This window comes from Triturus cristatus, chromosome 6, assembly GCF_964204655.1.
Source record: "Triturus cristatus chromosome 6, aTriCri1.1, whole genome shotgun sequence".
NCBI lineage: Eukaryota > Metazoa > Chordata > Amphibia > Caudata > Salamandridae > Triturus > Triturus cristatus.
The window spans coordinates 1,392,664,161-1,392,681,357 of record NC_140589.1 but is presented as its reverse complement, the minus strand read 5'-3'; the positions used below and the strand labels follow the sequence as shown (position 1 = coordinate 1,392,681,357).

At 44.0% G+C, this 17,197-nt stretch overlaps 1 protein-coding gene across 10 annotated transcripts in view; it reads left to right on the top strand.

The window, feature by feature from the left end:
- Positions 1 to 17,197, top strand: part of KIZ (kizuna centrosomal protein) — a 765,937-nt gene that overhangs the window by 299,475 nt on the left and 449,265 nt on the right. For all 10 annotated transcript variants that reach the window (XM_085612400.1, XM_085612398.1, XM_085612396.1 and 7 more), the window contains one exon: positions 10,214 to 10,348. In XM_085612400.1, the coding sequence (XP_085468526.1) occupies positions 10,214 to 10,348 (135 nt within the window). The remainder of the gene's footprint in view (positions 1 to 10,213; positions 10,349 to 17,197) is intronic.

Below are 17,197 nucleotides of genomic sequence, written 5' to 3'. Positions count from 1 at the left end.
TCCTCTTAGTAAAACTAAATTCAGGACCTGGTCGATGGTGCCCAAACCCTCCCTGAAGCCGTATTGGAGGTCAGAAATGATGCTGTTGTGTTCCGTCCAACATTGTAACCGGTCAAGTAAAACACGACCCACCACTTTGCCCAGGGTGTCTAGCAGCGAGATGGGTCGGTAGCAAAACGGGATGTTGCGGTCCCCTTTTTTAAAGATTGGAACCAGAATGGACTCAGACCATGAGTCCATTGGTCCAGTCTCACCTGTGGCATTCAGTACTCTAGATAAGAGGGGGGCCCACAGATCAGTGTTGGACTTGTATAGATCTACGGGAACCCCGTCCGGCCCTGGGGCCTTCCCTCCCCTGCTGACTTTAAGAGCTAAAGTGACATCGGCCAGGGTGAATTCAAGAGGAGGGGAGTTGGATGCATAAGTAAGGGCTGGGGTGTTCTGGACAAGAGAGTGTGGAGATGATGGAAGAAGGTGTGTTAAACTGAACATATGGGAAAAATGGTTGATCCATTCTTGCTCAGTTATGGCAACCTCTAGGGTGCCGCGATCTTTTGGGCCTGAAAGGAAAGATGAGTTAATTACCTCCCAAAATGCTGAGGAATCCTTCAGTTTGGAGCTGTTTTGTAGGGCGGACCAGAGTTCTTCTTTTAATTCTAACTTGCGATTCTTTAAACACTCATGGTAGAATTTTCTGCATTGGGAAACCTCGGTTTTAACTCTCGGGACTTTCTTTAGTGCCAGTTTAAGTGCTTTGTGTGCCTTAGAGCAGGTGGAATTAAACCAGCTAACTGTGAAATTCTTTTTGGGTTTAAGGGGAATGGTTAAAGCCTTATTGATCTCTGTTGTAAGGATTTTAAAATTTGCTAGTACCTCGAAAGGAGAAGAGGACTCCGCCAAGCAAGTTGTAAAGGCTGACCTGTTTCCTGAGATAAGCTCTTTTAGAATTTTTTCAGGGTTGATACGGGACCATTTTAGGGCATATCCATTTGGTCGATTCATTGAGAGGTTGTCTTGGTGGAGTGAGTTAATTGTGTGAATGGAGGAGCCAGGTAAGTCCAATGTGATGGAGATGGGGAAATGATCGTTAAAAATGCAGTCGTGGGTGGAGAAGTTGGTAATCAGGTTGACTGCACTAAAAGACAGAAATATAAAATCTATGCAAGTCAAAGCACCTCTGCCATGATATGTAGGGCTTAGCTTGACAGTTGGGATTAGTAATTCATTGGAAAAAGTAATTTGTAAAAGGGACAAAGTTTCGTTCATCAACGAGCCTTTAATAGAATGGGAAAAGTGAGTAGAAGGGGATTCGTTGGAATCCATAAGGCCGCAGGTGAAGTTGTTTTTATCACATAGTGGTAGGTTGAAATCTCCTCCCCAGATTAAGATAGGATTTTTAACTTGGGGCTGATTGTAGTACTCTATGAGAAAAGATCGAATTTCTTTCAACAAACCAATCAGTTGTGGGTCTTGCAGGTTATTATAGAAATTGACAATCAAAACGTGGGTGAGATTATTTAATATTATGAATAGAATCTGATAGTTTGGTTCGGATTTTAAAACATTGATAAATTGACCTGAAATGAGATTGGAAATATAGATCACTAAGCCTCCCTTAGCCCGGCCTGAGGATGAGGGAAGCGCCGGAGAGAAGAAAGTTTTGTAGCCGTTTAAATGGGTTGGAAAAAGAGCCCAAGTTTCCTGCATGCAGAGAATATCATACTGCCTTGCAAAAGCTAGCCAGCCCTCGTGGTGAATTTTAGAGTGAAGCCCTGCAATATTCCAAAAAATGGACCTGAATGAATAACGGGGAGGAGGTTTTACTGAGGTTCTTGATGGAGCAGGTTGAAGAATTTTTTGAGCAGCACAAGGAACCTCAGGGATTGGGATTGGTTTGGGATCTGTATGCAGTATAATTTGAGGGTTAGCTTGAGTGTCTGGGGAAATTAAGGGAACAGATAGGATTGGTTGGGGGTGAATAAAAGGTATTAAGGGTTGGGAAGGGGATGGAAGTAATGGTTTACTCAGTGAGGGGAGCGCTGCGTCTGAGTAAAAATTTGGTTGAGACAGTTTGTCGCTGGTTACTTGTGCGAGTTTTGGAATATAGAGAGGGTTCGCGGTCGTAAGTAGTCAATCAACTTCCTCAAATTGTGACAGAGAGTTAAATCTGTTTTGCGTTAAAATTGAACCGTTCACTGGTTTTAATAGGTGGGTGGGAGGACGATAGAAAAAACCAAGTGGAACAGTGGAAATTGCAGTCTGATTGGGCGAATGATCCTCCTTTTGTGCTAGGATGGAGCGAGCGAATCTGGGAGATCTGAAGTTGACAATTATACAGTCGCCCTGGATAGTTTTTTGTGAAAGACCAATCCAGTCTGCTCTACGTGCCATAATTATTTGGTTTGTATTATGCACGTTAAAGTGTCTGTGTTTGACTAGCCAGTCCACCACTTTATTTCGCAAGGAGGGCCAGGATTCTGTCACTCCTTGGTCTAAAGTAGGAACGCCAGTCAAAACTACAATATATGGACAAGTAGCGGGTGGCAGGTTTGGACGATCTAAATGTAAATGAGGCCTTGTGATAGGGTTATTAGAGTAACTAGATGGGGAGAGTTTCTTTTGTTGAGAATGTGTCGTAGATGAATTCTTATCTATTGTACTCCTACTAGCTGATGGACAGTTTGGTTGTTGCGGGCCACCGTTATACAGTTTGTTTTTCCCGGGTTGGCAAAATGGATCATTTAAGCGAGTAGTGTCAGTAAGAGGAGTAGAAAGATCATCCGAAAGAAAATGTTGTGAACTGGGTGTCTCTTTGCAGTCTGAGAGTTGGGTCAGCTTGATCTCAAAGGATCTGAGTGTAGCGTTCAGTTTGGCAAGGAGACTGGAGGCCATAGCGTCAAGTTTATGATCAAGAATATTTTTTAGTTCTTCTGCTAGGTGATTGACAGTAGATTGTGGATTAGAATCAGATGAAGTTACTGTACAATTGGGCTGGGGGGTGGGAGAAAATTCCCCTTGGTCTGTTTGAGTGCCCTGAGTTAGCATTTTGGGTTTAATGGGGTTGCTGCGTTGTTTAATTGCCCTACACTTTTTCTGGGTAGTCCTTAGGATCGTGTCTTGAGGATGTTTCAATTTCCCTCGAGTTTGTGGGCCCTTCGGAGAGGAAATTACAGGGTGGAGGTGAGTATTGCTATTAACAGATAGAGTTTGAGTAGTAGGAGAGGAAGATACGGGTGGGGAACTAGAATTAGGTATTTTAGATGGAGAAGGAACTGTACTATGAAACAGGTGGCTGGGCGGGGACTGGTGGGAAGAATCAATAGATAGTCTACGTTCTATGAGGTGAATTTCTTTGCTTATAAGTGAGTCGGCCCGCAGAAGGTAAGCATCCAAAGTCCCCGCTGAGCAAATGCGCGTCTCCATTGTTTTTACAGAAATGATAATTCAATAGCTAAACGTTAAAAAGATAACCAGATCCACTAATAAAGGCGGTACAAGGGCCAAAAGTACTCACAAGTTTGCTGCCTATGTAGTCTGGCTGATCAGTACGTAGAATGACTATAGTCAGGAAACACCGCAGGAGGGGAAAGCAAATGACAGGGACGTGGCCCAGCCCAGCCTCTGCCAGCCCACGATGGCCTCAGACGGTCCCGCCCTTGTCCCGGGCTTCTCCCGGCGCGTCCCGCGCACGTCCTCGCGGGAGGAGGGACCAGACGCTGCTTTGTAGCGCCTCCTGGCGCGCTGCGCTGTCGCTGGCGGGGGCGTTGCTGCGGGGCTGCTGGTCCTTGTAGTTCTGGTGCCGGTCAAGGGAAGGAGCGGCGAAGCCCGGCCGGCACTGGAGCGTTTGATGGAGTGCTCCTGTGCCTCAGCGGGGCTCTTGCGGGATCGGAGTTTCAATGCCCAGAGATGCGTGCACTGCAGGGACTCGGCCCCAGACGCTGCTTTGTAGCGCCTCCTGGCGCGCTGCGCTGTCGCTGGCGGGGGCGTTGCTGCGGGGCTGCTGGTCCTTGTAGTGCTGGTGCCGGTCAAGGGAAGGAGCGGCGAAGCCCGGCCGGCACTGGAGCGTTTGATGGAGTGCTCCTGTGCCTCAGCGGGGCTCTTGCGGGATCGGAGTTTCAATGCCCAGAGATGCGTGCACCGCAGGGACTCGGCCCCAGACGCTGCTTTGTAGCGCCTCCTGGCGCGCTGCGCTGTCGCTGGCGGGGGCGTTGCTGCGGGGCTGCTGGTCCTTGTAGTTCTGGTGCCGGTCAAGGGAAGGAGCGGCGAAGCCCGGCCGGCATTGGAGCGTTTGATGGAGTGCTCCTGTGCCTCAGCGGGGCTCTTGCGGGATCGGAGTTTCAATGCCCAGAGATGCGTGCACCCAATTGGCCATCACCAGTGGGTTCAATGTTGAAGATTCTTTAAGAGAGTGCATCTGGTCATACCATACCACGCCCAATCTTATCACAGGAGTGTCTCCCTTTGTTTGCTTGAGAGGTAGGGAACCCTGTACTAAAATGAACCTGTGTTGGTTGGGAGGTGGAAAAAGGGTAGTCCCTGATCTGGTGAAGAGCAGAGAGAAGATTTCTCAACACCAACGGAAGTACAAGGGGTGGTACGACCAGATGCATGGTGTCAAAGCTCAGGAGTACAAGGTTGGCACCACAGTGGTGGTTAAGAAGCCCACACATGTTCAACCAGGTTTGAGCAAGTACCATACACACCAACGTGTGGAAAAGTATTGACGAAATGTAGTTCGCCTAGATAATGGACAGACTTGGAGCAAGGACAGAGTTGTGGTCTCATCCCAACCGTAATGTCTGTTTTCCTTTGTTTCCCCACATAAGGAGATGTGTTGTAATCTCTGATGTTATATTCATAATGGTATAATCCATGCCCCCCTCCCTGCTGACCCTGTTGGTACGGCTGGGCAGAGAGCTTACTGTAGAATGTTGACAACGAAGGTTCTATTATTCAGGAGAGCGGATGACTGGAATAAACAGAGTCACACTCACCTCGTGTGTGGTACTTCTCATATTTATAACAATATACATGCATGCATAATGGGTATCTGTATAATATGGGTCTATATTGCCATATGGTGACATTTACAAACCACATGGCTGAGTTATTTATAAACGTCACCTGAAACTAAGGTGGCAGTAAAGGCCCATATTACAAATTAATCGTTATGTTTTATTTATATTACATGATTAAGTGGTTTTACTACACTCTAGAAAGATTTAGAGCATTTTTTGCGTCATCCGTTTACCATTCATTGTTTGCCTGATACTGCAGTTATGTTTATCAACGTTTTGAGAAATATGAGTTCTTGTTAGTATACCATGCTGATATTTAAAATGTGTTGTATGCAACAGTGTGTGTTACAAACCAAAATTTTAATGTAAAACCCATTGTAAGGAAATTAAAAACATGCATTCTAAAATGTGCCTTTCTTTTGTAGTATATTGACACTAGAGTAGATTTAAGAAGAAAACTAAAGTGCAATTTGTTCTGCACTTTCAATTTTTATTTTCATACACTGAGTGTGATTGCATCAATGCTGGGTCTGCAAGGGTGAGCGTATCAAATGTGCCCATTAATGTTCAAAGAAAAGCACTATCAATGTGAAAGCATTTTTGGTATCGGCACTGAAAAAAAGAGCAAATATTGTGTTTAACTTTTTAGGCAAGGTTATCTAGTGCAGCTGTCGCCAGACCATATATGATCAACCCAAAAAGAGCTTGAACTTCCAGAGGCGCACACATAGCCCTATAATGCTGTTAAAGTGTCTTAGATAAGTAAATAACATATGGGGCCAGATTAAAAAAGGTGCGCTCAGCGCTAACAAGAAGAGTGCAGCATGTTATGTTGAATGCGCTACCCCAGGGCGCTGCGATCAACTGCTGTTGATTCAAAGCTGCTACGTGTTTCACTGTGCAGGCAGTAACCCGCTTACACTTTTCAGGGGGATTAGAGATCGCCTTTTAGGTGGGTGCAGTGAGTGACTGCATCTGCCTGCAAGGGGATGTCTGGGTGGTCCATAGAACCCCATTAGCCCCGTCTATAGGGCTGCCATCAGGGTCTCATTGACAGTGTTCAACTTCGGAGGTGGTGTGCAGATTTAATTGCACTATTTGGCTTGTGGCAAAGATTATACTTGATACAGTAGAACTGAGTTGATTGTGGTGCAAGCCAATGATCATAGCTTTAGGCCTGGTCTGTTTATTATTAAGAAATGTTACGATAAAGTCATTAGGCCTGGCGCATTTATTGTGAAATGCATTTGTGAAAGTCAATAGGCATTTGAGGGTGAATTGTTATTAATCTATGTTAAAGTACGCAGATAGGTATTTTGTTAATTGGAATCTCCCAGATTAACGTTTTACATATTGGCGACTCACCTGAACAAACCTAGGGGATAGTAGACATGCACTACAATAATCCATATTACACTTTCTTTGGCAAGATAGTAGTTTCCTTTGCCAACTACAATTTTTTTTATAAATGTGTAATTTTATGATTGTATGGCTGCCAAATGCCTTGTGGGAATGTTTGAACTCAGTACAATAGGCTTGAGCTGGTTGAGGTAACAAACCATTCATAACACCTATGAGCCTGATTGATGCACAGGGAAAGGTTCAAAAGAGCCATAGGTCTGGTCTGTTTATCATGTATTCAAATAAGGGTAACTCTCCGGACGATATCAATAATTGTGGGTCTGGCCCCAGCAGATTTCGATCACCCCTCCCTTCACTGCTATGTTATCTAAATTGGTTCCCTGGAGGAACTGCTGCTGGAATGGTGCCAAAGGTGAGAGCAGTAAAACCCAAGGCAGCCTGAGGTTTAACACAAGACACAGACTCTCCACTCGTCACTCAAGGGAGACGGCCTGGTGGCAAATCTAGTGGAGGATCGAAGTCTAGGCAGACAAACGCACCGGCTGGGACTAAGCCTGTGCTGGTGATACCTGCTGCTTCCGAAGCTCCTGCCACTTTTACCACTCCCGCTGCCTCCGATGCCTCTGCCCCTGTTGTTTCATGCTTGTGACACAGTGTTGAGGGCTTTGCAGAGGTAGCTACCTCCATTTCTGTTCTGCATCACGCTAGGATCCCTTCTTAGATGTTTTCCAGGATCTTGTAATAACAAAAATTATTAAGTAGAGCATACATTCATATTAACAAATATGTATCCATATAGATACATAGAGGGCCTTTGGATGAGCTCTTTTCTGCCCTGGTCTGTCGAAGTGGCATTTATACTCTGATTCGATCTGTAACAGCCTCACAGGGGTAATGGTTCAGTCCACATTAGTCACTGGCTGTCGTCCTCTGTGAATGACAGCACTTTCTGATGACGTTTATGTACATCCACCTGAAAATGAGTGTGCAATGTCAGGGCTCTTTGTCCGGTCCTTTAGTTTGTATTTAAATTTTTCTTAAGAGCATACTTTAGCTCTATTGGCACTGCTACTGAGTTGTTTACTTGCTGCTAATTTAATCTGCAGTCCACCACATAATATATGACCTCTGCCTCTAAACCAGGAGACCAATATGGAATGCTGTTTTCCATAGTGTATCATTGTTTTACCTTTCCAAGTCAGCCAACACATTGATTCTTAATGTAGCAGCCAAAACAGCGATAGGCTGTGAAACACCCCTGTAAGATGGGCACCCACTGCTTTTTGTTGTTGTTTATATTTCTTTATTGGGAGTTTTACTTTTCATGGTACAGAATTACACATCTTTATTAATACATGATGACAGGTGTATGCAGACCGTTGAATGGTGTCATTGCATCCTGGAACAACCATCCCATCGTATATGTTACATCACATATAAGAAATAGTAAAATGGAATGGAGATTACATTGCTGATGAACTATTACGCGCAATGGTAGTTTGCCTGGTGTCTGCATATGCGGATTTCCGCGAAGATGGGCACCCACTATTATGTTCAGTTTGTTATTGCAAGTATATGTCCACCGTGTTTAAAGCATATTTTTTCTATTTTTATTCTTATAATTGATATGTTCTTTAGTTTGTATCAGTGTAAATGCAAGAATAGGTCAGTGGACAGATGAATAGATTCACGAATTAATGCAATTATGAGTGACAGAATGCAGATATGATGACGTATTGAGTGTCCTTTTGCCATTGCTTGTTTTATTTATTTAGGGAAGGTAAATATCCTGCAAATGAATTCAGCACTGTGAATTACAAGAAACAATTCACAGTAAGACACCTCTTCTTTAAAGTATGAGCTTTAAAACTTCTGGCAAACATTCAGAAATACGTTTTAACCATATAATATATATATACACTCAGAGGAATGAACTGTGATAATCAGTTGAAGTATTAATTCAAAGTTTGGCTGTACTGTGGCCTGAAACTCAGAAAATCCGAGGTTGGAGTACAGAAAAGCACATGGGTATAGAAGAAGTGTTCGCCCGGATGGAGAAAAAAGTGCCTGCTTTTCAAAAATAGAACTTACTTAGAAGGCAGAATATGGAATGATAATGTCCACCTGCTGTACCTATTTGACCAGACACAACAGAGGGAGTGATATAGTTCTTAAGGAGCATGTTCATATTTAATTTTTTTAAGTTGTATTTGAATTTTCCTCCTGGTAAGACCAGACAATTCCTTAGTATGGAAATACAGGAGACATCAACCCGTTTCAGCCACAAAGTCGGAGTCATTTCAAACAAAGCCCCCCAAGAAACAGTTATCAACAGTACGAAAATGAGCGATGAAAACAAACTTATAATTATGTTACGGGGCTTCATTGCTGTCCATTTTCATTAGTCTTGGCCTCTCTCCTGGAAGTGGAAGAGGTGTGGCGCAGCGGCCAGGGTGCCTGACTCCGGACCACAGGTTTCACGGTTCGATCGATCCCTGGCACCAGTGGCAGGTTACCCCAGCACCATGTGACTCTGGGCAATAGCTCGCTTAATCTTCCGGTCGGCCCCCAGCGACTTGACACCCTCGGGTAATTGTGCGCGTTACACATACTGGGTTTCATTTCATTTTCATTATCTCCTCCGCCGCTGGCAGCCTACTCTATCCTTGCACTTATGCTGAACTCATCAGTGTTTAGGTCAGTGGCTACCCCTGGGTCTCCAAGTGTCCCGCTGTCAATGGATCCCAGTGCACCAATCAGATCCTGTTATCCTCCACTGGGCTGAAGTGGCCCTACAGTGTGAGAGGAGGACCAGGTCCCGCTGCAGAGCCAGCTGTGGCATTTCATGGCATTAAAAGCACTATGTTGTAGTGTAGTGCCCGGGGAGTAGGAAGCATCAGCTCATACACGTATTTGTTGCAGGTAATACAGGTTTTATTCACCAATAATATATAATGATGCAGGGAGAGCGCCGGGGAACGTCTAACGCGTTCGCAGGCTCAGCCCGTACTATCGGCATACAAAATGGCCGCAGCGCGTCTACGTCATCACAGCCGTGAAGACTAGAGCGCGACTCTACATATGTCTATTCATCTCCGCCTCCGATCATTGCAGAGGTGACCATTAGCCAGTTCGGCCCTTGGGGGAGGCTGGGTGGCTCAGATGGTGAAGTTGCACCACAGAAGGCAGCGGCCATCTTCCAGGTCGCTCAGCTCAGCCCCCGTTTGTACTTTATTTAGAAACTGTAAATTGCTTGAAAGTGTAATACTGAGCCTCACACATCAACCAACGTTGCGGCTCATAGCTCTACCCGTTTTGATTATTATTAATATTAATATAAATACAGGTTGTGCAATGTACTGAAGCAGCACCAAGGTATTATAAACCTTATTGCATGAACTCGAAAAGGGTCTACTCCAGCCATAGGTCATTGAAGATTTTGTGTTGATGACAAGCTCCAAGCGCGAGAGCTACTGTGCTATGCAGGTAATTTTTAACTGTAGCAGAAATTCTATTTGCAGAGATGCAGTGTTTAAACTGTTGAATATTAAACAATTAAGCACGTTTGTCGCACTTAGAACAGTGCCTATACAATCTTAAGTGCCTTGATTAATTATATAATTTTAGTCAATTCTTTCTAGCTCTGGTAAATTAAATAACGTAACAGCCCGCGGTGATGAACTACAAAATACAAAGAAACAGCTTCCAGGGGAGAACATTGAGAGCATTGATGCATACCCAATGAAAAAAGTAATTGTACTATTTGCCAAAAAACCATTTTAAGTTGATACGTTATAACTGGTTGTATAATAACTGCATGTTTTTCATTACAGGGTTTGTTTTTCAGAAGAAGGGTTCTTCCATTTGCTGCAATCGGTAGAAGATATGGTGCAACGGCAAAGCTCAGAGAGGCTGCAGTTGTATCAAAGCACATCGTTAAGCCCAGCGAAACTGAAAGAACTCATAAGGTAAATTGATCCTTAATTGCTCTTTTGTTGAGTTGTTTTATATAGCATTAACCAGTCCTGACACGTTACTACTGACAAATATTAATTTTATAAAAAGCTCACCTGTGGCCTCATTTTGAGTAATTTACTCCCGCTGTGGTGAGGGTTCTCTGCCTGCCAAATTTGAAGGTGTGTTCCAGCCCAACAGACATCTCTTGCATTTCCAGGAACTGCCGTGACGGATGCATTGCAATACGAATGCAATCAATTGAAAGTTTGACAGACGGCTCCTTCAACATGTCATGGCCGAACTTTAAACTTTTGTTTTATTGTGAAAAACAAAATACTAAAGCGGGATTTGGTTTTTCGAAATAAAAAAAACAATGACCCCTCTGTGGGGTCGTTCAACCCTTTCCATGCGTCGTACGGCCCCCAGCCGTCCGACGTCACGGTGGGCGTGTGCGGAGGACGCCCAGGGGCCGTCCGAACCACGCCCACTCATTATTTCTCCCGCAGCGGAATTCGCGCCGCGGTCAACGGGTTAAAGGTTTTGGCTTTGAAACACTGGCACATATTGTATGGTGGTATGTGAAAGCAAAAACTGGCCAAACCTCCGACAATCCTTACTCCGTCAGACCGTCAGTGGTGTATGTAGACAGCAGAGACTGTGTAGCCTCTGCCGTCTACATACTAAAGTTCCATCCGGCTCTATATGAGGCGGGCAGAAGTTTGCTTTGACCAAAAGGGTACTCCTTCAACTTTGGCAGACACTACCCTTTCTGCCAAAATCTAAATCAGGCCCTCAGTGTTAAAATTGCATGTCTTTAGGCGTATGTAGTGAACACCAATACATTAGGAAATTGGCAGTTATTTTACTTTTCAGAAATTTTCCTCAGATTGGCCAGACATGACTCTTAGATTAGTCAGCTGCAGTTACTAACAATCCTGCTCCAGGGTTTCCCAGGAGTCTGAGTGATTTAAGAACATTTGAGCATTGGCACAGTTGAGAACCTGCTTAACTGCAGTGCTTGATTTATATTAAGAAGGTTTTTTTCAGAGAGTATGGTTATAGTTGTCAAGCAGGGAGTCAATTGCAGACTAGAAGTGTACAGATGAGGTTAGTATTTCTTGAGAAGATGTAGGCTTGGGACTGTAAGCACTGGATCTTTTTGCACCTGGTGAGCTGTAAGCTTGTCAGCATGAAAGGCAAGCGTGTTTGGTGGATTCCCTTGTGCCAAATCCAGACTACTTTGAAATGGAAGAGAGCTTCAAGTGAAATGATTATCTTAGTAGGGGTGATATGTTCAAAACATTTGGTTTCTGTAAAATTTTGGGCAGTAGTTTTGAGGATGACTGAGTGGGGAATAGTGTGGACGCAGGATAGTAGGCTAGAAGGTGCATCTCTATAACTTTATTATTGTAAGTGATTTTTGTGTGTACCTATGTATTCTGTGTGTGTGTGTGTGTGTGTGTGTGTGTGTGTATATATATATATATATATATATATATTATCTACTGGCCGTCGCCAGTAGATAGTTATGGTTAGGACCCTGTTTCCATAGGAAATCCGTAACATTCTATTTGGAATAACTTTGGCGCCGGTCGACAAATCCTCGCGAAATTTTCAAAACTAATGGGGCGCTACGCTCCGCTACTACCCTGAAAGTCTCGGGGGGATTTGTCAAGCGGGGGCTGAGAAAAAAGGGGGGTCCCAAAACGCGTTTCCCCCATACATTTTTCCATAGGACCTTTAGACACAGCTACAGCCCGAACGGCTGAACAGAATTACTTGAAATTTTGCAGAGAGGTAGTCCGCAGGTCAAGGAAGTGCCTTTTGTAGGTCTGGTGTAAATCTGTTCAGTAGTTCCTGAGAAAATAGCATTTAAATCAATATATATATCTGTGGCAGCGCTCCGTGCGCTTACCGTGCGCTTACGGTAAGCTTACCGTACGCGTACGGTGCCGTGCGCGAGCGCGATTCTGATTGGTTGTTAGATCAAAGTAAACATTCGAATCGGTCGAAACCAGGAAGTATCGGCCGCCATTTTCTGTCTGTCGCACTGAAAAAAAAAGGTTGATAACATGAAAAGGGGGCAACCAAGAGAGTTGCAGACCCCCTAGCGTTCGTCAGGGGGTTCACGAAGGACCAAAAAGTATGAAAAATAAATGTAAAAATTTTTTTAAAAAATCGCGGGGTGCGCGTAAGGTAAGCTTACCGTACGCGTACGGTAAAAAAAAATTTAAAAAAAAAAAAAATTAACAATCACATTTAATATATAAATCTAAGGACCCCCAAGGTAGAAAAAAACAATTGATATTTTGAAAAAAATGGCGAGGCGTGCACGCTACGAAATGCACGCGCACGGTGCGCGAAGCGCACCGTGCTCCCAAAAATTAAAAATAAATACATAACTTAGCATTTAAAAAACCGTACAAATTCACTGAAAAAACCATAGGTTTCACACACGTTATAGTTAAGAATTAGCATTTAAAAAACCTTGCAAATTCACTGAAAAAACCATAGGTTTCACACATGTTATAGTTACCTGTACATTTCACTCGTAAAAAACCATTGAAATTCCACGTTATAGTTAGTGCAGGCAACTATAACTCACGCGACCGCAATCCTCTGTTGATGCTAATACTGTATCTTTAGCTATACATATATTACAAATATTTATTTTTCATAAAGACACATATGTCATCAGTGATGTAATATCTGACATCATCAGCAGAGGGTTGCGGTCGCGTGAGTTATAGTTGCCTGCACTAACTATAACGTGGAATTTCATTGGTTTTTTACGAGTGAAATGTACAGGTAACTATAACATGTGTGAAACCGATGTTTTTTTCAGTGAATATATATATATATATATATACACGCAAACACATATATATAGATTTTTCCTAGTTAGGCGCAGTTTGATGAATCTTTAGAAAACTTTCTAGAAAAATATTCTGGAATGCTTTGGGGTGATTTCTCAAGAGGGGGAGACGAGAAAAAGAGAGGGGTCCTGAGGAGCTTATCCCCGGGAGTTAGTAGTTTCCCTGCCCGCAATAACGCGGTCAAGGAAACTTGTCTGCTCCCACCTGGCAGGAGCTTTGAAAATGCTCCTGCCGGGTGGGAGCAGACTTATGTTTTCCTGCCCGTACCCTTGCGGGTAGGGAAACTCAAATTGACCTCACCCGGAGCAAGCAAACAAAAACAGCTGCTCCACCTGGGCAGGAGGATAGTCAGCTCTCAATGCACCCGAGATGGGAATCGGAGGTGCTGCAGGATCCTGGGACTCCCTATGCAGCCCTGCAAATATACTGTCTTGTGGGTGTCCCGGGTGGCCATCAGAGGACCCATGTAAGGCCCCTGGGGATGGAGTCCCTGGTATCGCTCTTAGTTTGGGGAGGGGGGGTCCTCGTGCAGAGGAAACAAGCATTGTCAAAGCCAATTGATCTCGCCTATGCAAGAGCTATTGGCTTTGCCAATGTATTTTAGCCATGTTGTACACCTGAATGACTGCTGCTCAGCATGGCTAAAAGTTAGTGACGTAAAGGAGAGTAGCGTAGACTGGTGTGGAGTGACTTAAAGTGTTGTGGAGTGGCGAGGAGTAGAGTGTTGTGGAGTGGCATGGAGTAGAGGGCATAAAGTGGAATGACTTAAAATGTCGTAAAGTGGAGTGGGGTGGACTGGTGTAGAGTGGAGTGGAGGAGAGTTTCGTCGAGCAGAGTGTCGTGGAGTAGAGTGTTGTAGAGTGTCAGTGTGGAGAGTGGTTGAATGTCATGGAGTAGAGTGGAGTGTTCTAGACTGGAGTGGATTGGCATAGAGTGGAGTAGTATAGAATGGATAGGCGTAGAGTGGCAGAGTGGAGTATTATAGAATGGATAAGCGTAGAGTGGCAGTGTGGAGTAGACTGTCATAGAGTAGTGTATCTTAGAGTGGAGTGTTGTAGAGTGGAGTGGGATGGACTGTTGTAGAATGGAGTGTCGTAGAGGGGTTCAGAGTAGAGTGTCGTCGAGTAAAGTGACGTAGAGGTGAGTGGCATAGAGGGGAGTAGAGTGGACTGATGTAGAGTGGAATGGCGTAGAGTGAAGAAAAGGAGTGTCATAGAGGGTATTGGCATATACTGGAGTTAAGTGTCATAGTGTGGAGTGGCATAAAGTGGAGTAGAGTGTTATGGAGTGGAGCATAGAGTGTTGTGGTATAGATATTATGAGTGGAGTAGAGTACAGTGTTGTACAGTGGAGTGGCATAGAGTGGTGAGTCGTGGAGTAGGGTGTTGTGAAGTGGAGTAGGGTGGAGTTTGCATGGTGTGGTTGAAATTGCCATTATATTTGCAGACATGGAGTTTTACTGAAAAAACTATACAGCGAACAAACGGTAATGTGTGGAAATCGATATCACCTAGTGTATTGATTTGTTTTGATCATATTAAAATATTTGTTTCTACCACACTTCAGAGTTACACAATTGTGCTTCATTTGTACTTTCCTAATTCTGATATATTCCGAAATATTTTTACAGTTCATTTACTTGCATTTAAATTTTGTTGTGTGGTAGAAAAAAATAACATCCTAAAGCCTTTCCTTTCAGATCCCCGGCAAGATTGTCACATAAACTCTCACTTTATAGTCAGACAAAGAAAAGTAAACACCCAGCTCCCTGTAAGATAGAGACTAACATTTGACCTCTGTCTGTGCACAGCAAATGTGATAAAATAAAAACAAAATATAAAGGCCTGTTTATTGCTCATTCACTTCTGAACTCCAACATGATTGTTTTTAGGGTGCTTCAGCACCCTCCACTCCCCTACTTCCTGCCTTTGGCATGGGCCTGAAATTCAGGAAGAGAATTGTTTAACTTATGCTATTAGTAAAGAGCACTGACCAAAATAAACAAGCTTGTAGACAGAATATTGTTCCGCACAGGCATGCAAGATTGATGCACTGGCAGAGATAAGTACAATCAGTCACACAGAAAGATAGGAGGCAGGAAACCTTTAAAAAAGAATACTGCATATTTACTTCTGTGGACTAGCATACAGAAGACTTTTGAAAACACAGGTACTCTCCTGCATTGCCTCAAGAAAAAGAAAAAAAGAATTCACAGAAAACAAGCACTCACGAAAAAGTACAAGGAGCCAGTCAGAGCGGTGGTAAACAAGCTATACTCCATGTGAGGGACAAAGTCATACTGGACAGCCTAAAACTAACAAAGCCAGCAAATAGAAAGCAAGCAAATGTGAGTTACAAAACACCAAGCCAATGGTAAGCAATTGGTGGAAAGCATTCCTAGGGAAGCTTTTAGCATGTCGCTAATATGTCCTTGCACCCAGACAGCTGCGACCTAGAAATGTGTGCTTCCACCTGCAGGAGCATTTATGCAGCTCCCGTCTGGTGGGAGTATACCAGTTTTCCCTGCCCTTGCTCTTGGACAGGGATACTGTGCCTTTTGAGAGCCCCTCTACCTAAGTTAAATATAATCTTCCCCGCGGAATGGGGATCCAGGTGCCTTTTGAGGCACGGGCAGCCACCTCCCAAAAAACATAACGTGCAACCCCACCTGGGGGGGAGGAGTCGTTTTTTTTAAGCTCGGGAGCCTGTGGCTTTTTATTTTTTACCCCTTGCTTCAGATTCATGGATCCACCACGAATTCACGGTATGCCCCCTTATATCTTTTTGGAACCTTTTTCTGGAACTCTGAACTGATCCTCAATCAAGGCGATTTTCTACGAAATGCGTTGAGGCACAGTTTTTCCGTATACCTCTGAATTTACAGAATAAAGAAAGTTGAGCTGTCTTTGAGTGCTGTGCACTGTCCAAAATTAAGGGGGCGAGAGGACAAACGGATATATATGTATAATGGATACTCATGGAGTACTGTGAAAGTAAGGCTTCATTGTGCAAATTACATGCTGCATTAATTGAAGGAGGAACATGTTATTTTAACTTCGGACATGTAAACCGTCATGAGAATAGTTTATGAATAGAATTGACAGCATCTGATCATGCACAATGTTCAAGCCTATATGTAAATAAGTGCTACAAATGGATTGTGGAAGTCCTCTTTCTATGACCCTGAAATTCTTTCTATGGGTTCGTTTATTGTGTATTTAAAGAAATGTCACTGACACCACCTCTTCTTTTACCTGCATTGAGAAAGGCATGACTGCCAAAATGCGTCTGCATGGTGAATAAATATATGTGTAGAAGAGAAGTATCTGGAGCCTTGTTTTGTGGTGACAAATTTGCATATGGTTAACCCGAGCTGTGTCAGAGCCCGCTCTAGATCCGGGAACAAGTAATGGTGGATATTGTATTCAAGTTGCCAGTGCTGGAGTCTGACATGTCCTCTCGGTATGGTGCACCGCTGTTGCTGGTGCAAAAGGAGTATTGTATGGAGCTACATACCGCAGAGGCCCTCCTCCCCCAACAGCAGGAATGGGAGTCAGATCGGCGACTGTGTACTGAGTAGGGGTGGGCGGAATTTGCGTAGTCGTGCTACGCAAAGCTCCGCAAAACGGTAAAAACTCTCCGCGAGCACGCAAAACTTCAGCGAACAGGCGGAATTGCTTGTTCCGTTCGCGATGCTTTTTTCTTGTTCGCGAACGCAGTTTGCGTGCTCGGGAAGAAATATCTCGCGAACACGCATTTTAAAAGCGTGAACAAGCAAAATATTTTGCAAAACCGTGGATCGCCGAATGTTTGGTAATTATGCGTTCTCCGCTGAACGCGAAATTACTCAAATTCCGCAAGCGGAATTTACCGCCCTGGCCTAGTACTGAGTGTCCGAAGACGCCTGGTAGCACGATGGGCTGATCTTCATTATTGAATCTGCAATGGGGTCAAGAGGTGGGCGGTATTCTACCACGTAATGGG